The 24,567-nt window shown below is 45.6% G+C and overlaps 1 protein-coding gene across 8 annotated transcripts in view; it reads left to right on the top strand.

Moving 5' to 3' along the window:
- Positions 1 to 24,567, top strand: part of SMOC1 (SPARC related modular calcium binding 1) — a 140,745-nt gene that overhangs the window by 90,684 nt on the left and 25,494 nt on the right. For 4 of the 8 annotated variants that reach the window (XM_033107272.1, XM_033107271.1, XM_033107268.1 and 1 more), the window contains exons 6-7: positions 13,163 to 13,252; positions 15,216 to 15,296. The exons of 1 other annotated variant lie outside the window; for it this stretch is intronic. In XM_033107272.1, the coding sequence (XP_032963163.1) occupies positions 13,163 to 13,252; positions 15,216 to 15,296 (171 nt within the window). The remainder of the gene's footprint in view (positions 1 to 13,162; positions 13,253 to 15,215; positions 15,297 to 24,567) is intronic. 3 more of the 8 variants (XM_033107274.1, XM_033107273.1, XM_033107270.1) reach the window with 1 other exon arrangement.

The raw sequence follows: 24,567 nt of genomic DNA, 5'->3' as shown, positions 1-24,567 counted from the left end.
ATGGCGTGTGTCTGTCTGCAGTTGATTGGAGTTGAAAAGCTGCTTTCAGTTATGCTTGTTGTAGCTGAAGTCTTCAGAACATCACCTTTATTTCTGGGCATGAGGTCCTGGTGGTAGGAAAAAAATTGGCAATCAACCAAAAGTGACCACTCAGATTTTCCCCACCAAAGTGAACTGAGGGCATGACACTGAATAAACCACCCGCACCAGGAAAGGCCAACCAAGGGGTTTGGGTTCTTAAACTGCACAGAGAAGTACTCTCCAGGTTGGTGTGGCTTTGCACCCTGTGGATGACAATAAGAAACAGACCTGTTGGCAGGGCGGGATCTCATGGATCCAGCTGGAAGAGGGCAGGGAACCTGATTCCTTCAGGGGTGGTGCAGGGAACAGGGAGGTTCGAGTCTGAAGCCTCGTCTCAAAGATAACTTGCCATCAATTCCCAGTTTTTTGCTCTCCTATCCCAGATGGGTTCCTCCCTTCCAGATGGTTCTGCTGCAGCCTCCTCTTTGGTGCAAAGGCCTGGGGTCGGGGGTGGGGGATGCTTTGGCTCCCTTTCCCCTGGAGACTGAACTTTTGCCCAGTGGGCTCTCTTTCCTTCTACTTTGGAGGATCAACATAGGTGCTAATCCTCTTCTCTTTGTCTGCCATGGGCAGTGCAGTGAAAAGCAGGTTTGGGCCACCTGTAGGAAGGGCCACCTGAAGTCACACCTGTCCAGGAAGCTGGGGTTTGAATGGGGACAGGGTGCGAGAGGGCATTTGTAATATCCTGTGTCGGCCCACCAAGGTCCCTCTTTCAGCTGCCACTTAAGAATGGAATGTGCTCCGGAGGGCAGCAGGTGGGAAGACACAGAGGCCTCTTGTCTGAGCTCGTGCCCACGTGTGGGGTCTCTTAGAAGGCATCTCCCCAGAGCGAGAGCTTGCAGCTCCGAGGCCTGCTGCAGACAGATGCCAGGCCTGGACCCTTGTGCAGGGTGAGGGGTACGGCCAGAAAGGAGGTGAGGGCTGAGGGCTGGGTGTGTGGGGGGTGGCGGGGAGCAGCGGTCCCAGCCGGCTCTTTCCCCACGCTCTTGCCGTCTTGAACGCTGACAGGGCTGGAGGGATCGGTTCTCTCTGCCTGGAAGGAATGAAAAGGCGTATTGTGCGACGATGGAGCGTCTGGTTGCCAGCCAGGAATTAGTCCTCGCAAGGAGAGGAGGAGAAAGGCAGAGCAAGAGGAGGCTGGGGGAGGAGGCTCAGAGAGATAGCAGGAGGAAGGGAGGAGGGAGCGAGGCCAGGCGGTAGCAGGTCACAGCCGTTTGGCAGGACAGAAAGCTTGCGTTGCTGTGGCTCCTGGGTCCACAGGTGTGGGGCCCGAGGGGAGAAGGGGGGTAAAGAGGGAGGGAGGCGCTGTTATCTTACCCAGATGCATGTGCTCTGGGAAGGGAGGAGGGTCAGAACTTCAGACTATTTATTTAATCCCTTGGAATGTCCTTGCCTTGCTCTGATCTTTGGGCCCCTTGTGTTTCACGGACTCCTTTACGGGCACATGTGTGGTAATTAACACGTGCAGTGTAGGTCCTGGCCATGTGTTTGAGTTTCAAATATCCATTGATCTGGGGCACTCCCATCCTGGCCACCCCTCCCCTTCTTTGGTCCTCGCCCTTGAAGAGAGATGGAAGGGGTGTGTGTGTATTTGGAGGGTGGGGGACACACATGCATCCACATGTGTTTTATTGATGCCACAGAGGAATATCAGAAGAGGGGAAAGGGCCCCCAGCAGCCTCTTAAGCTCTGACAATCTGCTGCTAAAAACAGTTGAAGACTGCAGACGTTTAGGCAGAGATGAATTTTTAGTCTTAACCGAAGTCGTCTGAAGGAAAGTGGCGAGGAAGCAAATGTGTTTAGAGATTCTGAATTTACCCTGAGTGTCTTTTTCCTGGCTGACCAAGGCTTGTGGATTTTCCTGAGGTGCTTCTTCTCAGGGTCTTGATGCTAATGAATGTGGATGATTTGGGGGAGATTCCAGGATAATCAAACATAGTCGGGGACTGGTTCTGGGCTTCATTGTTTGTGAGGTGCAGGAGGGAAGTTCCCAGACTCCAGTGGGGTGACGGTGAAGAATGATCACATGAGAGAATAATGGGAGGGCACTTGTGAAGTGACTTCTGGCAGTTCTCTGCGAGCTTTTTTCTTCAGAGTATTCAGGGCCTTAGAGATCCCAGGGTGATGCTTTGATGAATGGCAAGTGAAAGTGTAGGTTTATCACGAGATTTTTGCAGTTTGCTTTTTTCCCTTCTCGTAAGAGGTCTGGGAATTAGCTGTTTAAGGAAAGTGAGGAAAAAAAAAAAAACATTAGCAGACTCTGCTGACATTTTCTACATGGGCTTCTGTATTTGTCAAGCCAGTCTTGGAGAGGGGCTGAATTTCTAAAACCCAACTAACTTTAATTTGCAGAGACATTTTTTAAATCCCCTACTCGCTGCTCCATAGTATGTGCTCCAAGTAAAGAGTGGGTCACAGTTGTTTCTCCAAGTTCCCTCTCTGGGTCTCTATTTTTAGAATTTCTCCTGGAGCCTGGTCTAAGGGTTGGTACCAACTTGGAGATCTTGTCGCTTAGGTGATGGATTAAGCAGCACCCTTATTCAGGGCTGAGGGATGTGCTTAAGGCAAGGATGATGGATGGCAGACATCCCAGAGGAAGGGGACGGTGTGGCCTGCAGCCTCAGCCCTCACTTCATTGCCCCAAGCCCGGCTGAGGTGTACTAAGCTGGCTGTCTCGGGACATTCTCCACATGGAGCATACTCCTGCTCACGTAATTTTAACCTCTTTCTAGCTACCTCTTTTTTCTCTCCTCCCAGCACCGAAGGGGAGGCTGGATCAGTAGTAGTTGATGTGTCAGCATTGCCATCAGATGGCAAAAGTCTGGTTACCTACCAGTCTGGGCTGGGTTTGAATGGAGACAGGCAGCTGATGACCTCTACGGGTTGGCCTCCATGCATGTTGCATTTCCGTGTGGGGAAGCAGTCTTGTTCTGATACTATGCTTGCTGAACAGAACTTGGAGCCTCAGCAGCTCCAAGGCCACGAGAGGCAGCTCTTTGTTCTCTGATGCTTGTTGCTGCTGCCTTCTGGTGCTCTGAGCCACCCTGCCCAAGCCTGGCATATCCGCATACCAGCTCTGAGGAGGTCAGTTGCAGAAGGGCTCTGCATGAGTGTGCTTGAGCGCCCATGCATGCACCACGTGTCCCTGCATCCCACAACTCTCCCCGCTTGGCTCCGTCTACTCAACCCCCTGCCCTTTATCTATTCTAGGATCCCCAAAAGAAAGTTTATGCATGGTGGATACTAAACTAAGAGTCTGAATCCCTGCCACACCCCCATATCCAAGGACTGGAGAGGAGATGGGGTTTAGGGATCTGGAAAAGCCTGCTAGTCATAGATTCTTATGTGTCCCTGGTGTTATTAGTGACCATTGGTGTTTTATTTGTGGTTCTCTTACCCTTGGATTCAACAAATATTTATTGAGAACTTACTAAGTGCCAGGCTTGTTATAGTCACTGAGGATCGAGTGACGAGGGAAATGGTGCTGAGCCCTGGCCTTGCCTTGTGGAGCTCACATTCTAATAGTTCTTAGCCTCTTCTTCCAGAGGTTGTCTTCAGGTGGAGGTGAAGCCTCCCAGGAGAGCGCAGACTTCTAGAGGCTGGGAACAGAAGGCAGGTGGATCCTCCAAACAGCCCTGGTTGGTCTCTCCCATGGCCAGAGCCTCTCAGGAAACACCCTTGGAGGAGGCTGCCTGGGATGAGCATGGCCCACTGGCTAGTTCTTGATCCCTCTGCCTGTTACCTGTGAGGGGTCCCCGAAGTCCAGGGGAGATAGTTCAGAGCTTGTCAAGCTACTGAAAATATGTTCATTTGCTCACTATTCTTTGACTGACTGAGTTCAACTCCAAGTGTGGCACAGCAACCTGAAGGGAGGCAGGGCTTTTGGCATGTGGGTGAAAAGGCCTCAGATCTGAACCCCTCGCTGCAGCTCCCAGCTCCATGCAGCTCCTCTGATAAAGGCTGAGGAATTGTCACTCTTGGGTCCTGTTGTACCAGTTCTGTGCCTGCTGAAAGAAAGCTGTGCGATTCAAGGAGCTGCTTGTTCTAAAATTTATATGGAAAGGCAATGTAACTAGGACAGCTAATTTTTAAAAAGGATAATAAAGTGGGGGATATCACTCTATCTGATTTTTTTTAAAACAAAGGTATTGTTAGTAATTACTCCCTCATGACCCTTTATGAATTTTCAATTTATGCTTTCCTTTGTTCTTCTGAACAAATGCTGTAACTCCCTCTTTTACATGTTTATTTCATTTTCTGTTTTTAAAAAATGACATTTTTTTTTTAGAGCAGTTTTAGGTTCATAGCAAAATGAAGAGGAAGGCACAGAGATTTCCCATATAACCCTTCGTCCCCACAAATGCACACCCTCCCCCATTATCGACATTCACCAGATAGTACATTTGTTACAATCAATGAATCCACATTGACACGTCTTTATCACCCAAAGTCCATAGCTGATACTGGACTCACTCTTGCTGTACATTCAATGGGAATGAACAAATGTGTAGTGACTTGTATCTACCATTACAGTATCATACAAAGTATTTTAATTGTTCTAAAAATCCTCTGTGCTCCACCTATTCATTCCTTCTTACCCGCCCCAAACCCCCGCCCCTGGCAACAACTGATCTTTTTACTGTCTCCATAGTTTTGCTTTTACCAGAATGTTCCATAGTTGAAATAATAATACTCTATTTGATTTTAAGACTTACAAAGTTACAGTCATCAAGACAGAGTGGTATTGGCCAAGGGATAGACACATAGATCAATGGAACAGAGCAGAGAACCCAGAAAAGGCCTACTACACAAGTAGGGAAAGTTGTTTTTTTGATAAAAGTGCAAAAGCAGTTTAGTGGAGGAAGGATATTACTCTCAATAAATGGTGCTATAGCAACTGGACATCCACAGGCGAAAACAAAACCCCCAAGACCCTCACACCTTTTATAAAAGTTAATTCAAAATGGATCTTGGACTTAAATATAAAATATAAAGCTATTAAAAGTTTTAGAAAAACACGTAGGACATGATCTTGAGAACCTCTAGCTAGGTGAACCTAGAGCTTTGTTGTCTTAGAACTACAAACACATGATCCCCCCACCCCAAAAAAGGATACATTGTTGGACTTAATCCAAATCCAAAACTTGCTCTGTGACAGATCCTGTAAGAGAATGAAAAAACAATAGACTGAGAGAAAATACTTATGAAACACATATCTGACATAGGACTTACATCTAGAATATATATAAATAGAGAGAATTCTCAAAAACTCAACAGTTGAAAAACAATTCAATTTAAAAATGAACAAAATGCACAAATAGACATTTCACCAAAGCACATAGGCAAAAGGCAAATAAACACACAAAAAGATGTTCAACGTGATTAGCCATAAAGACGTGCAAATTAAGACCATAATAAGATATCATTGGTTAGAGGAGCTAAAATAAAAAAAATAGTGACAATACCAAATGCTGGTGAGGATGTGGAGAAACTGGATCTTTCATACATTATTGATAAGGAATGTAAAACGATACAGCCACTCTGGAAAATACTTTGGAAGTTTCTTAAAAAGTGAAACAACTAATTATACACTTACCAAATAATCTAGCAGTTGCACTCCTGAGCATTTATTCCAGAGAAAGAAAAACTTATGTCCACGTAAAAACCTGTACAAGGACGATCACAGCAGTTTTATCTGTAATAGCTGAAGACGGAGACAACCCAAAGTAAATAGCCAAAGATGGAAACAAGCCAAAGCAGTCCTTCAGTGAGTAAAAGAAACTGTGGTGCATCCATACCATGGAATACTACTCAGGAATAAAAAGGGATAGATTGTTGATTTGTGCAACGACTTGGATAGATCCCAAGGGCATTATGCAAAGTGCCAATCTCAAAAGATCATATGCTGCATGATTCCATTTATATAACATTCTAGAAATTGCAAATTATAGAAATGGAGTTAGTGGTTGGCAGGGGTGAAGGATGGAGTGGAGGAAGGGAAGTATGACTATAAAGGGGTAGCACGAGTGAGATCCTTGTGGTGATGGAATAGCTCTGTACCTTGATTGTGGTGGTGGTTACATGAATCTATACGTGGATCAAATTGCGTAGAAATTGCATAGAATTGCATACACACAAATGAGTGCATGTAAAACTGATGGAATGTAAATAAGTTCCATGAATTATACCAGTATCAATTTCCTGATTTTGATATTGCCCTATAATGATGTTAACTATATAATTATGTTACCTATAGAATTATCTTAATTATGAAGATGTTACCATTGTGGGAAACTGGGTGAAGGGTACATAGGATCTCTCTGTATTATTTTTACAACTTCCTGTGAATCTATAATCATTTCAAAATAGAAGTTAAAAAAAATTGGCACAGTCTTCTGTGTGAACCTAGCCCAGAGCGGACTCCTGTGCCGCGGGCATACCTCCTCCTCCTTTCCCCCTCCTTCTCCTCTCCCTCTCTTCCTCCCTGTGCTCCTCCTCTTCCTTCTCCTCCTCTTCCTTCTTCTCCCTGTGCTCCTCCTCTTCTTCCTCCTCTCGTCTTCCTTTTTCACCAGCCTCATGTTTTTGCTCTTATTCAGGTGAATGTGGGGCTTGAGGATGCGGGCAACTGCGCGCAAAAAGACACCTTTAAGTTTGTTTTCACTTCTTTTGGGGGGGAGTGTGCAGGTGGGTAGACAGAATGAAAGTGTTGATGTCTTTTTCTGGGAAGGACCTCAAGGGCTCAGATAGTTCGTGCTCTCCAAGGTCGGAGTCCGGACAGCTCTCAGTACATTTCTGAGCCTGGCTCGTCATGGGACATGCATCTCAGGGAAACGCTGAAGTTGACTAGCATTCCATCCTCCTCCTGGTGTAATTCAGCCAGGTTCTTAAGGGGTTTCTGCAACTAGGCATGGGTGTCTCCCTGTGATGCTCAGCATAAGTGATCTTGACTTCCATACCGGGTCCTTGAGTCACATGTTGAAGGGGATGGTGGCTCTGGCATAAATGTGGCCTTTCAAAAGCAAGAACCTGCCAGCACTTCTACCAGGCTGAAGTTTATCTCCGTGTCTTTGAAAAAGACGGCCAACGGCAGCCTAAAAGAATGTAAGAGGGAGGGTGACCAGTGAAGGGCAAGGTCTGGGCAGAGCCCAAGAATGGAAGGGGACTTGGAATCAGTGAGAGACCATCCAAATCTCAGGATGGGGGGAGTGGTTTCTTTTTGCCTCATTCTCCAAGGCTCCTTAGTCTGGGAGACCCCAAGAGATGCTATTAATACGGATTCCTCTTCTGGCCCCTTTGACACATTTGCTTTTGAAGGACCTGGAAGAGAAAGCTCTTTGTATGTGGTCAGAATAAACTCATTGTACACACAAACAATTAACTCCTCAATGGACTTGCCAGATCCTTGAAAGGCCCGGCCCTGCTTCCCTGGACTTCTTGGGCTCTATTCAGTCCCTTAAGCACACCAATGTTTTTGGGTTTTTGTTTTGTTTTGTTTGTTATTCTGAAAAGTCTTTCCCTGAGAATAGTCAGAGCGGATCAACATTGTCCTCAGCCGGGCATTTATCTCCACTTGCCAGCGAATGTCAATCAGGAATCAAAAAGCCAAACAGAGGAGGCTTTGAACGGTGTCATCGGGGGTCGAAGTTACTTCCAGCTGTTTGTGCGTGGGCCAGGCCTTCTCGCAAGGCAAGGAATTGTGCTGTCACACAAACCCACTGTCTGTCTAGGCTCCCAGAGCCTGTGCGGGGGCTGTGAGTTTCTGGGGCTGCACCTGCGAGGAGGCGTGGTTGGGGGTTGGGGAATCTTGGAAGGCCAGACACCATGGCTCTGGGTCCCGGCAGTTTCCAAGGCTGCTCACTGCCTCTGGGGCCTTGAGCAAATCATTTTCTTACTGAGACCCAATCTCTTTATCCACCTGGGGACTTCCTCCACCCTGGCTGCTGGTGAGAATAGCTGAGGAAAGCCACCTGCCAGAAACTCCCAGTGTTGCAAAATGGGGTAACATTATTACTGCTGTTGATCTTGACAAGTCTCTCAAGTTTGCCTTATTTATTTTTTTAATGTTTCCAGATTTACTTTTTTCTCCCTGTGAGAAAAGTCATTCAATTGGCTTTTATTCAGTGTTTTATCTGCTTCCCCTTGATCCGGAAGCATGTTATGGTATCAAAGAGAAATAAAGTCTTACTATTTGAGGTCCAAAAGAATCACCAAGAACAAGCATCAGGCATCAAATTATCATATACATATATGTAAACTGAGAGTCAGGTATATTTTTCTTTAAAATATATGGAAAAGTCTCCCCACAAATTAAGGATCACTCAGATAATCTAGCGGCTGTTGTCTGATGATTTATCTGTGAAGACTTTGGCACTACCTTTCCTTTTGTTTTAACAGCTTTATTGAAATATAATTACATGCCATAAAATTTATTCACTGTAAATGTACAATTTGATGAATTTAGTATATTGCTGGAGTTGTGCAACCACTACCAGAGAACAATTCATTCACCCGAAAAAGAAACCTTGTACCTATTTGTAGTTATAACCGACTCCCATCCCAAGCCCTGTTTCTATAGATTTACCTTTACTAGGCATTTCATATAAATGGACTCATACAATATGCAATATTTGCACATGGCTTCTTTCATTTAGTATAATGGTTTTGAGGTTCCTCTATACTGTCACATGTATCAGTAATTCATTCCTTTTAACTGCTGAATAATATTCCATTATATGGAGATATCACAATTTGCTTTTCTATTTACCAGTTGACAAACATTTAAATTATTATCAGTTTGAGGCTGGAAATGACGCTGCTATGAGTATTTGTATACATGTCTTTGAGTAGACATGTTTTTATTTTTCTTGGCTAGATTCCCAGGAGTGGAATTTCTGGGTTGAATGCTAAGTTTATGTGTAAGTTTTTTTTAAAATTTAATTTAATTATTAGTTTCAGGTGTACAAAAACAACATAATGATTAGACATCTAAACCCCTCACAAAGTGATAACCCCATCAAGTCTACTACCCCTCTGACATCGTGCATAGCTATTTAGCTTTTAAAGAAGTTGCCAAACTCTCTTCCAAAGTGGACACCCAATTTTACATTTCCATCAGCAACAAACAAGTGTTTTAGTTTTTCCACATCCTTGCCAACACTTGATACTGTCAATTGAAAAAATTTTTAGCCATTCTAGTCGGTATGTAGTGGTAGCTCATTGTGGTTTTAATTTGTGTTTTCCTGTCAACTAATGACATGAACATCTTTTCATGTATTTATTAATCATCCATGCATCTTCTTTGGTAAAAATGTCTATTAAAATATTTTGCCCATTTTAAAATCAGGTTGTTTGTCTTATTGAGTTGTAAGGTTTACTTCAGGTTTTAATTTAAAAACTTAAATAGGATTTTAATTTTGCAAATCCAATTTTAAAAGTAAGCCATTGGATAAGATGCTTTAGTACTATTATACGTCCTTTAAGAGGTCTTTAAAGTCTTTTTCTCCAATACAGTGTCCTTAGTCTGGGGAGGCAGTCATTCTTCATTTTTAGAAGACATCACTGCCCAGAAAAGAAAAGTGAGGGATTCTGTCTAGTTATCAACTTATTGCATTTAATGCCTGGATCTGGAGTGCAATTCAATTGGAGACTGGGAGGCCAGGAGCATAAGTGGAAGCTTTTCTTTCTCCCCAGGGCGCAGTGTGGGGCCTGGTGTTGCCCAATGGCTTGCCAGGAGGCATAACTCATGTGAACCTTGGATCCAGGCCTTGGACTATTTGGCGGAAGGGAGCGCTTGTTTGCTGGGTTGGAAGCCATGTGCCCAGGTGCCCGGAGATGATGGTCAGAGGGTCCTGTTGGCTTTGGCGTGGCTTCCCAACCTTTGGGCATACTGGATTTCACAGGTGGCTCTCCTGGCAACAGGGCATCTTGTCTGTTCTCACTTCATAAAGGTTTCCATGTAGGACCTCCCTTGTGGCAGTGCAGCTGTATCTCTTCACCCTCGGTGACCCTACCCTGCAGGAAGGTTCACTGCCTGCTTGTGGCTTCATGCTGTTTGGGCTTCCAGGCTTGCATCTGGGCAATTGTGGAGGTCCTTGACCTGCAGAAGTGCAAAAGTTCCCAGGGAGACTGGAAACCCTTCTTCCTCTCCTTGAGCAGCAGACATTTTCTGACTGCTGGACCAGATGGTCAGTCCCCGACACTCATCTGGATGATGAGAGAAATAAACAATGCTTTCTGTTGTCCTACTCCAGAGAGAGATACAGCTCTTGGAATATAGGAGGATTGTAATTGAATATTAAAATATTACATAAGCCATTTTTCACTTGTATGAGGTGTGATCACAAAATACAATGAATGTTTAAATAGAAAAATTTATTACAATAAAAGGCACATTGCCATTAATCCCCCTCAAAATACTCCCCTCGCTTCGAACACACTTATCCCACCATTCTTGCCACTTTCTGAAGCAGTTCTGGAAGTCCCCTTTCATGAATGTCTATACTACATCCTCCATCATGACAACACTCTGTATCACACATTGCGTCTGGTATACAGCAGTATCTGTCAAATATAAACATTAGGGTGTGTCCTCATCCCTAACCATGAACCTTATTCACTGGATCTGGCACTGTGCTTCTTCTGGCTCTTCCCCAAAGTCAAAATGATTCAGGATATTGAGGCAGCCATGACAGTGCAACTAAAGATACTCACGAAAGAGGGCTTCCAGAACTGCTTCAGAAAGTGGCAAGGGTGATGGGATAAGTGTGTTTGAAGCAAGGGGGAGTATTTTGAGGGGGATTAATGGCAATTTGTCTTATACTGTAATATATATTTTTTAAAATTTAAACATTCACCATCATTTTTTATCACACCTCATATTCTCACCCGGAGTTGTCCCTCTGGCAGTGTTTGATTTCTCACTTTCCCTTTGTTACCTTTAAGAATCCTAAAATGAAGTCACCTTGTATGAAGGAGCTAAGCACACTGTGCTGGGCTATTTAGACTGTGAACCCTGCATCCGGCAGGAGCAACCAAATGTGCATTGAAGCTGCCAAAAGACTTCATTCAGTAGCTCGTTGAATTCAATGGAAAGAGGTGTTAATAGAATCAGGGGAAGTGATGCTATTAAAAAAATGACATTGTGTGGCTTTACTCTGTGTTTATTCTCCCTCAATGACTTCCAGATCAAACTTACCCAGGTTGGCATCCAAGATGCCTGTTCGGGACTCCAGTTGGAGGCAAATAAGATATCCAGCATGGTTACTTTTCTCTTCCTGCTGCATCTCATTCCTTGGGATGATCGTCAGATAGTTCTGGATCGTCTTGGCGCCTGTGGAAGTTAGGTCTTGGTGTCAGCACATGAGAATAACAGCAGTGTCAGGTGTCACACAACTGTCGGGTTGTTGGCCTCAGCCTCCAGCAAGGGTTAGGGTCTCCATAGCTCTCCAATCTTAAGATCCTAAGGGGGGCGGGGGTGTTGGCTCAAGAAAGGGATCAGGACTCTGTGTTCTTTTTTGCTCTCTCGATAAGATGCAGAGAAGTCAGCCAAAGGTTCCTGGAGTTCTAAATGGTGCAGAGTTGTTATTATTGATGATCTAACTGGCTTCGCAGAGGCTGTCTGAGAACTTGCATTCTCCATTAACAATTAATGCTCGGAGAATATAGTGTTCAGTTCTAAAAGACCTCTGGGGTCTTGGGAAGAGAGGGATGGTGTAATCATAAAACCGAGACCAGAGTGTCCTCCTCCTCCTCCATCAAGGGAGAAAACAGAGACTTCTCTAAACTATGCATTCTCAATGGGGGCTAAGATACCTGCTCCCAGCTACCAAGGAGGCAAAAATTGGTTCTTGGCTGTGTGTGTGGGGAGCAAAAGAACCCTTGATCTTTCTACATATAAAACACAGATATACATACAGTACATAAACAGATATACAATGTATCTGTTTCATTAGGAAGGTGATTAGGAGAAAAAGGTCTAAAAATTCTCCTTAGATGGGCTATAATGAAAAAGTTAAGAAAAACACTGATCTAAACTGAGATTTTATTTTGGTGAAAATAACTGGGTCCTGAAATGTAGATAAAATCTGCACTCGTTCCTGACTTGCAGAGGTTCTTGCTCTGCAGAGACCTGCCAACACTACTAGGATCATAAGTATTAGGATTTGTTATTGGGAACTCCCTGCTCCCATCAGCTGTGTTAGAAATTTGAAAGCAAATCCAGGGCACAGTTTCCCATTTCCCCTCCCATTTTGTTTGCCCCCACCTCTCACAGGGAATTGGGGTACATGCTGTTTCACAGTTACATGTATTCTAAGGATTCCCAACTCTCTTCAGTTTAGCATGCTGGAGAGAGAACGGCCCTTCCTGCTTGTCTTCTTTTTTATTTTTTTCATTTTATTTATTTAAAAAATTAATTTATTTTTCAATTAAAGTTAACATCTAATATATTAGTTTCAGGTGTACAACATAGTGCTTCGACGTCTATATAATTTGCAAAGTGATCACTCCGATAACCCATCCGACACCATACATAGTTATTACAATATTATTGACTATATTCCCCCCGTGACTGTTTTTCAAATGAGGATGGAGATGTAGCTAGATGTGTAGGAGGGAATAGCACCACAGTCTCTTGTTTCCCTTAAGAAAGATATGGGCTGGTACCTTTCACAAGAAGGCAGGAAGGAACTGGGGACACCAGAATTTGATGCCACAATGTGTATCAACCTTATCTTATCATGCCTGGCCCAAACTTGGGGTTTCTGGGGAAGATGGTCCTCCCAGCTTTCCTGTTGGGGAGGAACAAGGGCTGACATTAATGCTGGTACACTCAGATTAATGAAGAAGTGTCCTCAAAAGCCATGACAGCCTAGCTCATTTTGTCCCTCCCCTGGAAGAGTGAGCACACACCTGGATTTGTCTTACTGTTGGTGTCTCTCTGTGCTTCTCTTTTCCTTCTTGTTCTTTTCTTCTTTCTTTTCTTTGTCTTTGGTCTTTTCACTGGGACTTGGCCGGGCCATGTGCAAACCCAAACCATTCAACAGTGCTGGAGAGTAGATAGTATTTACCTCAATGATGGTAGTCTCTTTTCGATTCTTTTTAACCCTCAACTCAGATGACGGGTCTAAGCCGACACCCACGATGGAGACGCAGCCGGTGTTCGACGGGGATGGTAAGCTCTGCTATTACTTCTGACTCACGTTCCTCCACCCATTTTCAGGTCTTTCCTTCGGATGTTTGCTTAAGCTTTATTATTATTTTTTCTTTTTAAATTTTAATTTTTCCCAGTTTAAGCTGGGTTGTTTTAACCTTTTAAAAAATGCAAACCCTCCCAGGAACTGGTACACTCTCCAATTCTGGAAAGGGCCTCTGTTCTCGCCAAGCTTCCTGCCTGGCTGCTGGTATCCAATAATAACAGAGCCTGGATGGACTCTTCAGGCTGCCAAGACCAAGGAGCCATGGCTGAGAAAGACAGTCAGGCCCGCATTGTCCCTTCAGTAAACGAACCAGCCCTGACAAGTTCCTGCTCTGGGCCCCGCGTAGAACCAGGCCTCTGGGAGACAAACGAGACACTGACGAGAGGAGGCTGTTGCTTTCAACACAGCGGCAACTATTGGACAGCTTTTTGTGTCAAATTGTATCATCTCAATTTTTGTTGTAGTAGAAATTTATAGCAGAAAGATCACAGGGGTCTGGGAAAAGATGCTTTGAAGAGTTGGGACTTGAGCTGGATCTTGAAAGTGGGGAGGAAGAATTAGGGCGGTCCAGGAAGGGAGACTGGCATGACAAAGGAGGGAATATTGCGGGGATGGGGTATAGTGAGGAATGTAGCAAGAAAGAGACCGGTGTAGCGAAGCTGGTTTGGTTAAGTTGTAGGGACCTTGAACATTGAGGCAAGACATTTGGGAGAGGAGAAATTCTAGGTCAGTAGAAATCATGGTGGCTGGTGGCAAAATAGAGGTTGGATATCCCTGGAGGTATAAGGAGTATACAGGGGGAGTGTGGGGTTCAAGGCTGGCCTCAGTTTGAGTTTGAATTATTCAGGGCCGATGTTTTGTAGTGTGCTTTCCTAAGCACTCCAGGTTCCCAGGAGGAGAAGCAGGAAACCTGGCACAGTGCCAAGTCTGACACCGAGGTTCAGCTCTCTGTATAATATGTAGCAACCTTTTAGCCGCTTTCAGCCAAGTGTATCCAGGCTGGACCCTGAGACTGGAAGGTGAGCTAGGGGAATAAAAAGAAATCATGCCACGGGTTGGTACCGTGGCTAGGGATGTCCTTAGCACCGGCTCAGCTCTAGAGGAGGGATTGAGACGTGAGCTATGTTTTTCAACTGATCCTTTAGTAGAACATGTGTGTATTCATGCCTAGAAGTTCAAATGCTTCTATGATTCACAAAGGTCCTTTATCACTGGCAAGTCTGTGACCCTGAGGGATCGGGTGGGGAATAGAGACCATGGTAGCTTGGGAGATGCCCCAACACCCCCACTGAAGGTCTTGTCCCTCTACAGTGTGTTCAGGGTCATCCTGGATTCACACGCCACCTGTCCTCTGGGTGACCCAAGCCCTGGAGAGCCTAGAGGCACCCCAGAGCTCTCTGGATGGAGGGCAGCCTCTGTTCACCGGGAAACCTTTAGAAAGGGCGTTGAAGCACACATTAGACCCATTCCTTTCTTTTCCACGTGGAGCAGAATCCCAGCACCTAAAATCTGTTGTGGCTTAGCCATTTCCTCCAAAATGGGTCTTTGTGGTTTGTTTGGCATTCATGTGTTGATTTATCCCCTTTAAATCTCCTTCCAAGGAAGCAGCTGAGAGAAACTTGGCCCATGTTCCTCACCTCCTGGGACAATATTTTTATTCCTGGATGGAGTGGCTCAGTGCTTCTGGACTCGACCACTCTGCCTCCCGGCACAGGAGGCCCTCGTTGGCTCCTATGAGCTGATGGGGAGAGGAGCTTTTGTGGTGCGGAAGCAAGAGGGAGTTGGGACAAAGTAAATGTGGAATGAGGGAGATGATAGGTCAAGCCTCGATGGCTCAGGCTTGAGAAACATAGCCGTTATAAAGTCTGGGGGTTACGCTTCAACTGACGTGCTCTTTTTGCCCGGACTTTATTTTCTCCTTTCCACCCCCCTCCCCAGAAATCACCGCTCCCACTCTATGGATTAAGCACTTGGTAATCAAGGACTCCAAACTGAACAACACCAGTGTAAGAAATTCAGGTAAGTAATCTGCCTTGCATTATACACATACCTGATCTGTCCATGGCTGGCCCGTGTTTCCTCCGTGACAACCTACTGTGTGGGTTTGGGCAAGTTATTTAACCTGTCTGGCCTTCAATGTCTACAGCTGTAAAATGAGATTAGATGAGTTAATCCCTTCTAACTTTGTCTTCAGTTATCTCAGGGATCATCTTTCATGAGTAGTGGACACTTTTAGTGGGGAAAAAAAAACTTTTGACCATATGTTTTAATATTTTAATTGACTTTCTACATGCTCTGCAGAAGAATTTGAAAGAAGAATGGCTGGGCAAAGAGAAGTTGGACTTCAAGCCTCAAGAGCCTTGGGTCTGTGTTTTTAAGGCTCTAAACAGCTGCTTATGGTTGTGTCTTTTCTGATCTTATCTGTTGAGGGACCTGTGAGAGTGGTCAAGTTTTGTTACTGACCAAAGTCAGTAAAGTTTAGTTACCATCAATAAAGACCGGATGTCCATCAACAGGAAATGTATTAACAGATCTAATCTGTATCTCCATCAGGGGGAATCATTCTTTTTTCAGTCTAAGACTTTATTGTGAGAAATGCCACTTGGCATAATTTATGTCTGGTTGTTGAATTTAGCCATATCACATTTTCTTTCTTTTTTTTCTTTCTTTTTTATATATTTCTCCAGTGTCTTCTTTTTTGTTTTGCAAGGCTTTTTTGTTTGCTCCCGCCCCCTCCACCCCATTGTTTTTTAAGCCATTGTTTCAGAGTCTAGTTGTAGGGTGCAGCCCCCTGGCTCTTGCTGGTATTATGAGCCTTGCACTCCCCCGGCTGAAGCAGTTGGTCGCCGGTTGGCTGCTCACAGCAGCTCTTGCCGGCTGCCGGCTGGTCATGCCGACTGCCGGCCACACACCAGCTGCCGGCCACTCATGGCTACCGGCCACTCACGGTAGCACATATCAGCACTCAGCAGCCCACGGCAGCTCACACCAACCTCCAGCTGTTCCGGGCAGCCCAGCTCCAGGGAGAGCTGTTGTTCACAGTCTTAGCTGTAGAGGATGCAGCTCACTGGCCCATGTGGGAATCGAACCCACGGCCTTTGGCTTTAGGAACGCGGCACCCGAACCACCTGAGCCACTGGGCTGCCCCTCTTTTTATATATATATATATATATATATATATATATATATATATATATATATATATATAAATATAAATTTTATTGGGGAATATTGGGGAACAGTGTGTTTCTCCAGGGCCCATCAGCTCCAAGTCATTGTCCTTCAATGTAGTTGTGGAGGGCACAGCTCAGCTCCAAGTCCAGTCGCCGTTTTCAATCTTTAGTTGCAGGGGCCACAGCCCACCATCCCATGCGGGAATTGAACCAGCAACCTTGTTGTTGAGAGCTCCGGCTCTAACCAACTGAGCCATCTGGCCGCCCCCACATTTTGTTTATAAATAGCAAGGACTATAAACAAAGATACACCCCTTTCAACTGGCAGGCAGATTTTACATGACTGGTAGTTAATGAGTATGCTGTCCTAGACCCTTTTAGGTTTATCTGTATGCCAGCTCTGTCCGAAAGGTGGTAGTGTGAGGACTAGCATGCAGGATATATTTAGACTACGAGGTGAATCTATGCATCATTGCTGATTTCTTCTGTGACTTGGGCTGGTCAGTACCTCAGCATGTGCCTGGTTCCCTCTTAGATAAAAGCTGGAGGAGCTGTGGGATGGTGGGTGGAAAGGAGACCATGTGAACACCCGTGGGCCAGATTCTTTGACAAAAGAGGGCCGTGGTTAAAGCATAGGCTTTGGAATCAGCAAAATCTGGCTTCAACAGTTAGTGAGTGACCCAATCAAGTCAAACAATCCCCCTGGGCCTCAGTTCTCATCTGGGAACATGATCTCTCCCTGAAAGGACTGTGGTTAAAGGTTAACTGAGTTCATGTCTGTGTGGTGCTTAACAGATGCCTGGCTAAGTGATAAATAATAAGTGCATGATAAATTATAAGTACATGTATTTGTTATCATTATTGGTAGGGAAAATGGGAATAGTAACGATGCTGCTCGTAGTAAGAATTATTCAATCGGGAAAGAATTTGTGATTGTCACTCTAAGCAAAAGCATTTATTAGGAAGCCTCTTCTTAGAACCTTCTCCACTCCCCCTCACTGTTAAGCAAATATGATCAAAAAGAGGTGGTTTTGGTGCCTGTTGTACCTGGAAGTGACATCTGCAAATGATCGACCCTGAGCCCCCAGTAGGAGGTTTCATTCTCGTTCTGTGACCAAGTGGTCAACATGAGGGTGAGCTCTCTCTGAAATTATTCAACACCTTTTGCCCAGAACACTCATTTGACATTTAGCAACTACTTCCATGAATTGCTTCATTTTCGTTTACCAGTGGTTAATTTCTCTAGATTAAATAAAGCAAAGGCTTTATTGCCCATTCTACATCTGTTATGGAATCTAGCTCAATGTGTTTGATTGCTTTAGGGAAGGATGGAGGAGAAAAGATCGTCCTTATCGGTAAAATCAGAATCCTCACAGCGAGTCCGAGTCAGGCCCTAAAGAACTATAGTTGATGAAGTTCGCTTCCACTGAAGTTCTTCTGCTTTCCATTTCTACTTCGCCTATGTAGTTTGCAATTGGATGAGTATGGAATCATGTTGAGAAATGGTTTCCAGGCTGGTGTAATCACCTTCCTTTTGTTGGAGTGACCCAACCACCCTAATTTTTCCCTTGTGAAATCCAGTGATGTCTGTGAGGTTATGTTTGTAAGGTTAGTGTATAGGACAGGATAGTTGGGGGAGAGATAAAAAAGCAATAGCAATGGCTACTCTTGATGGAGTATCTTTTTGTATTGGGCTAGTCACTTTTCACATGATCTCACTTAGTTTGATGAGAAGTCAGATATACTTAAATGATAACTCGTGTCTGGGCATCTGGCTCTGGTATGGACTAGATAGAGCTTCTGGGTCAAGCCCCTGAGACAGTTTCCCATTAGAGTTTGCCGAAAGATTCTGGTTCTGGTGAGCTTCAGCCCGCATCTCTGGGGATGTTGATGTGGGATTCAGAGAACCAACTGAGCGAGAACTCTCCTTCTCAGCTCTCTGTCCCAGAGGCAAAGAGTCCATCCCAGTTTCTCGTACACCCCAAACATCCTTCTTTCACACTCAGACCCTGTGACGCCAGGTTTGTTTTCTGGCCTGGGGACTGTTGATGTTGGAAGGGTTCCACTGGGCAGCCGAAGTTTTGCAATAACATGACACATATGCCTGCAGACGTATCCTGTCTCCTTTGCTCCTCCTGGAGGTTTTGGTCCTTGTTTTGAAGGCTTTGTTGTGTGTGCACCACGATCAGTGTCACCTTTTGAGCACTTGACAAGTTCAGTGTTGACAGGTTTGCCTCACTGGACTTCTCTCTGATTCTTGCCTCCATTGTACCAGGAGTGCTTGTGTTTAGGAAGACCACGTACCTGGCCAGCTAACGTCCAGAACTTGAAACTGGGTATCTTCTCATGCGTGAGTGTTGGTCAGAGACTCTATTCTGCTTTTATAAGGAACTCTTGCTGAGTTTTTGTGTCAGGGGCTAGCTACCAAGGCATTTCTTAATAAAATTAGAATTAAAACAATTTTTTAAATCATCTACATTTTATAGAAGAAAAAGATGAAAGAAATGACCCAAACCAGGCTTCATCTCATTCTTCATCCCATGTGCCACTGCTTCTAATTTTACTATATGCAGATACTTTCCTACAGCGGTGATTTTAAGTCTTTTTTTTTTTTCTTGTATGACGAAAGTCGGTGCTTTCTCCTCTGGGAAAATGCTATCTGTCAGGAAATATGGTCGTTTGAGCCGTAGTCCTTCTGTCTGTGTAGCATGATGGCAATAACCTCCAGGCACGGAGGCCCTTTCCCACAGCCTCACTGGTTGACTCCCGTAGCCTCTGTGGGGTCATTTGACCTGCCTTCCTTCTTCCCCATCTCTTTCTTTCCTTTATCTTCATCTTTTCTAGTTAACGTCTTTCAGGATCTGATCTGGGACTTCAGGAAGGCCCTAGAACCTGGCTCTGCAGGTTAAATCCAAGAGGACCGTGCCTTTTCTTCCTTGCCTCTTGGCCCAGCAGATCTTCCTTCCGTGCGCCGGTGAAAGCAGCAGCTCGTGGTAACTGCTTCCCAGAGACAGAGCCAGCAGCGGGGATGCGGTGGAAATGCATTTCTTTTTAAGTTGTGCCATGGAAATTGCCCATGTCTCCTCATTCATGAGTGAGTTTGCCTAACTCCCCATCCATGTCACAGGACAGCTGACCTCAGCATCCTGCTCTCACCTGCGGGTGGCAAGGCGTTGCTCCCATACGCCTGCTTGGGGCCCCTTGGCCACATTTTGGATTGCTCCTCCCTCATTGGGGAGGCTCCTTCCAGGATAGCTACTGCTATGATTGGGTTTTGGGGTCACCAACGGAACTGCATCTCCTGGCTGGTTCCCCCACCCCCAAACCAGCACTCTTGGCCTGCCCAGAAACCACGGGGTGATGTAATGACCTAAGGCCTGGAAAAATAAACAGCTCTCAGGGAAACCAGCGGTAGCTGTTGTAAGCAAATACCCCATAGCCACCTGGAACCTCGCACATGACGTGATTGGAAGGAAGAATGAGTAATCCACTAATGTTAGCAGCCGCGGACTGGTCTGGGCTTGTGTGCATTTAAAATATCTATATAAAAACAAACCCTTGATGTTTATTTCTATAACTGGCCTTCTGGATGTCTGCCCATTCATCTTAGGCAGGTGTCTCGGTCAATTAGGGCCAATAGAAGAGAACTTGGGATGGGTGGTCATCCCTATGGCTTTCTCTCTGAAAACAAAGGCCTTTCTCAAGTTTTCCCTTTACAAAGAGGAGCCATAAACACATTGGCCCCAGAGAGCCTAGCCCCGCAGTCCATTTTTACCTTGTTTTAAAACTAGCTTTCCCAGCTGCCTTGTGCCGTCACCCCACTTTGTCTGCTTGAAACAGAAGTGTAGTGGTGTTGGTTGTGGGGGTATGACCTGGCCTCTGGAACTTGTTCGACCAGCAAAGGTTTTGTTTTTTTCTGTAGGTGAGTTTGTATGCTTTTTGGTGTTAATAGCAAAACCACATGTCCGTATGTTTTCCTTTTGGCCTCTGTTGATAAGAAATGGAAATCAAAGGTCCTGCCGAGGTATTTCAATTGACTCCTTCCAATTTGCCAGAAGTCAGCTATGGTTTCTGCTTTGGTCTGAGGGTCCTCATTCTGTGTTTATTTGTAAAACGGCTTTGGAAGTAGGCAGGATATAGATCTTATAAACACACTCACATATGCAGCATTAGTGTTTGGGGGGAATGAAGAGTGAAGTTAGAGTACTTTAGTTTGACAAATTAAAAAATCTCTCTCCCAGCTCGTCCTTGGCCTGTGGCACTTGCTTCCTTCTCCCCTGAATTTTTATTTAGGAGCTCTTGTCCTTAAAGGACAGAGCTTGTCAGGTCAAGGTCAATGAGCTACTGAGATAAACTAGAAGGAAGACAGCTTGCCATCTCTCATTGCAAAACCTCTGTGAAGCATTTCATATTCTTTTTGGTGGAAGGGTCATATGAGCTCACTTAATGGCATGAGTCAATAGAGATAGAGCCTTGTCTAAAATTTGAGTGGTTGTGAGTCAGTGATGCTTTGGGGAAAAAGGTTTTTTTTGTGTTTTTTTTTATAATAAGAAAGTGCCTATATGCTATATTGGGACAATCTATCCTAGAGAAATATCCCCAGTAGAAATTATATCTTGTTTTCTTTCACTCTTCAGTTTCTGTCTGTGTGGGAAGGAAGAGGTCACTGCTTCAGACAATGGTGCACTGTGCATGGCCATTTTAGGTTTCACAGAAATTATTCAGGCAGGCTGGTTGGTTTGTAATTTTCCCTTACACCTCCTCACCCACAGCTCTTCATCCCAGCCACATGCCCGGTTTACAGGGCCCACTGCAAACACCCCTGTGAGTAGGTGCTCTCAGCTAACGTTGGCATGTGAGATGGGCATTGTTCCTTTGGTTCAGCAGATGGAGCCTCTGAGCCACAGCAGTGTGGGCCACGCAGCACGAGCACGGAGGGCAGAACGAGGTACTCGGGAGGACCGGAAGGCGCCCAGCAGCCTGGCCTGTCCCTCTGCCCCTTCCCGGTGCTTGGGGTCCACTGGGATGTGGGATGCAGAGTTTGATTCTGGCCCCTGAGCTGTGGGGATTGCACCCGACCCTGTCTAACGTGTTAGACTGTGGGCCATAAAAGTGGTCTCGTTTAGTATCATTGCTTCATTTTAAATGAGATAAAGGAGCCCCGACTACTTAAGGGCCTTGTCCAGGGTCACAGGCCCATCAACCACTATGTGCTACGGCCTTTACTTAGTGCCAAGAGGCCAAGGGAAGAATTGCAAGGCCTATCTGAGGAAGCGGTTTACGGGAGGGCAGTGGTGTGCCAAAGGCAGCGGAGTGTCTGCCCAGTGGGGAATATTCTATCACAGACATGGTTTTGAGTTGCTGGCATGGTGATCATACAAAGCAGTCCGATTCTTAGTTATATTACCACTTTTTAATTTACCTACAGTGTGCCCCTTTGTTGCCTGCCCCTGGAGCAGACTGTTCCCACTGCCTGCCTGCGGTCAGCCTTTGTAGTCCAGTTAAGGGGACTGGTCATTCCCGGGGAGGGGTCAGACATCCGGGTTTACTCCACACTTGCTGGGGACATTGGCTGCTACATTAGACCAGCTAATAATCTACCCTCTGTCAACTTGCTGTAGTGCCAGGTTGAATGCTTTACATATACGACTGCATTTAAGCCTCACCATGACTCTGGGAGGTGTGTGTTATCGTTACTCTTCTCATACAGGTAAGGAACCAGGGACTTCGAGAGTTTAAGTAACTCTCTACGCCCAAGGTCACAGAGCTAACAAGAGGTACAAGCTGATCCATCTGACCCTAAAGCCCATGACTTGACCACCATGCTATACTGCCTTTATTCCAACTGTGGTTGCCTTCCATGAAACAGTGACAGAACCTTCCACATGCCAGGCCCTGGGGTGGCATCTGCAGGAGGAGGGTAATAGGCACTTACTCTTGTTTTCAGCCTTGCCAGAGAAGCCAAGGTATCCCCACCTAGCCCCCACTCCTGTTCCTGGGACATCTTCCCTCTGACTGCCCTGAATTCCCTCTGGCTTCTGGCAACAACCATCCTGCTGAGCTTTTATATTATCCTCACTAATCCTCCTGGCTGGAGCTAAAAGCATCTCTTCTCTTGGCTACTTAGTCCATCAAAAGGGCTGCCCTCCTCCAGGGATGTGGTCCAAGGTCCCTTTGTAGGTTAAGATTGGGGGATGACGTTATCTTTTTCACTCCATTTGGCTGCCTACTCTATGGGGAAAGGGCCTTTAGATGAAATGAGATGGGGAAATCCATTCCAAGGGAAAAGATGAATGTTTGAAATGTGTGCATATTTTGTTTCTATTCTACCCACTCTACCCTTATTTGATACATACCTGAGCACTATTTCAGGGGTTGACTTTGTCCTATTGTCAGTGCGTCTGCTCCTTCACTGCCCTGGCAGGGCTCTCTTCTGGGCCTCTCCTTTTCTCTGCCTATTGTCTGTCCTCAGTTCCAAAGAGAGCCCTGAGCAACGGTTCTCTGGGCTCCCTCTTCTTTGGGGGGTACTTGGAGTATCTTGGATGGCTCTGAGACTTGGGAACTCATGACGGCTCAGTGACAGTTTGGTGCTGGATGTGATAAACAGTCCATGGTGGAAGGACAGAGCCAGTCCAGCAAATGGTGCTTGGAAAAATGGTTCTCCAGGGGCCACTTGGTCCCTTCCGTGAAAAAGTGCAAAGTCCACAAGCAAGAAAAATAACCCCTTTACATAGTTGGCTTGAAACCCTAAGTGCTAAAACCCTGTGTGGCTGAATAAACAAAAAGGGCCTGCTCAGTGATGTTCCATAAATCCTTCCCAAAGACTGGGGCTCCACAGCTTCTGCTCCCCTGGAGACCTCTCCAGTCCCTGAGTTGGCCCTTCAAAAACAAGAGTCGGTGCCCTCAAGCCTGGTCCTACCTCTCCCTCCTTTTGTTTCTGCCTTCCCTTCCTGGGCCAGATTCTCTGCAAACATCCTGACAGCATACTCCCGCACTCACAGGCCGACACACAGAACCCTGACGCAGGAGCCACACGATTTCTTACGCCTCTGGAATTTCATGTTGTGATTTAGGGAAGGTTGTTTTTAACACACAGTTTGTTATTTTGGGTTATCATTCAGCATTTCATTCATTTTTGATAAGCGGCTAGATGGGTGTGAGGTATTTGAAGGGGTTTCAGGGTAACTGTAGGCGACACAACATTCGTATTTTCCTGAATATTCTTGGCCTGGTGGGATGATTCCTTTCGCAATGAAACATAAATAAGCTCTTCTTGTTTTTCAGGCGGGTAACCTTTTATTGATTTTTTTCTGTTTTCCCTTAAGAAAATCCAGAACTTGATAGTCTAGAGGTTGAGTGTATCATTTCCCAGGGTGGCTTAAAGGGACAGACGTTCTTTTTTCGGCCTCTGTGGTCTCATCGCCACTGTTTGGCATTTACTGAGCAGTGGGAGGCCCCACTTCTGAATTCAGGCTGGAATAGAATTCTGTGGCTGGGGATGGAGTAGCAAGATTCAAGCAATGGCAGGGTTCTTGGACTACATGTTCTTTGTGGATGCTTTAAACCTGAGATTCCATCGTTCTCCTATGAATATGGAGCTGGGGGCCAAGGATGGGTGTGGTAAAGGATCAGGAAGGAGGTGACAGGGTCCCTGCCCTCAGGAGCTTACGGTCTGGTCAAGTCGCAGTACTAAGGGGAAGGGGTGCATGAGGGAAACTGGGGTGCATGAAGGATACTCAGTCATAGATTCAGGAGAGGGAGATGCCACTCTAGGTTGGAGCCTTCAGGGTAAGCTTCAGGGTTGGAGGAAGGCTGGAATGAGGGTAGGTTAAGGTCACATGGCTCATTCTTTCTTCTTCCTGTTTTACAAAACTTTTCTTACCTCTCCAGAGCCTGACATGGTACCAGCCCACACCCAGTACCAACCCGGGTGAGAGCCTGGGTCCCCGAAGGCATGCTTTCCATGAGCCTTAATCTCAAGCGTTTCTCAGGATCCCAGGTTCGATCTGAGACTCAGGAGCACTCTCCTCTCTGAGGACATTGCCTGCCACCCTGTCAGCTTCCCACTCCTTTTTCTCTACTATAGGCAACTCTTGGTCAGGGTGGCCCGAACAGCT

Source organism: Rhinolophus ferrumequinum, chromosome 6 (genome assembly GCF_004115265.2).
Source record: "Rhinolophus ferrumequinum isolate MPI-CBG mRhiFer1 chromosome 6, mRhiFer1_v1.p, whole genome shotgun sequence".
Lineage (NCBI taxonomy): Eukaryota > Metazoa > Chordata > Mammalia > Chiroptera > Rhinolophidae > Rhinolophus > Rhinolophus ferrumequinum.
Note: the sequence above shows the minus strand (reverse complement) of the source record. Positions and strands in the feature narration are given on the sequence as shown.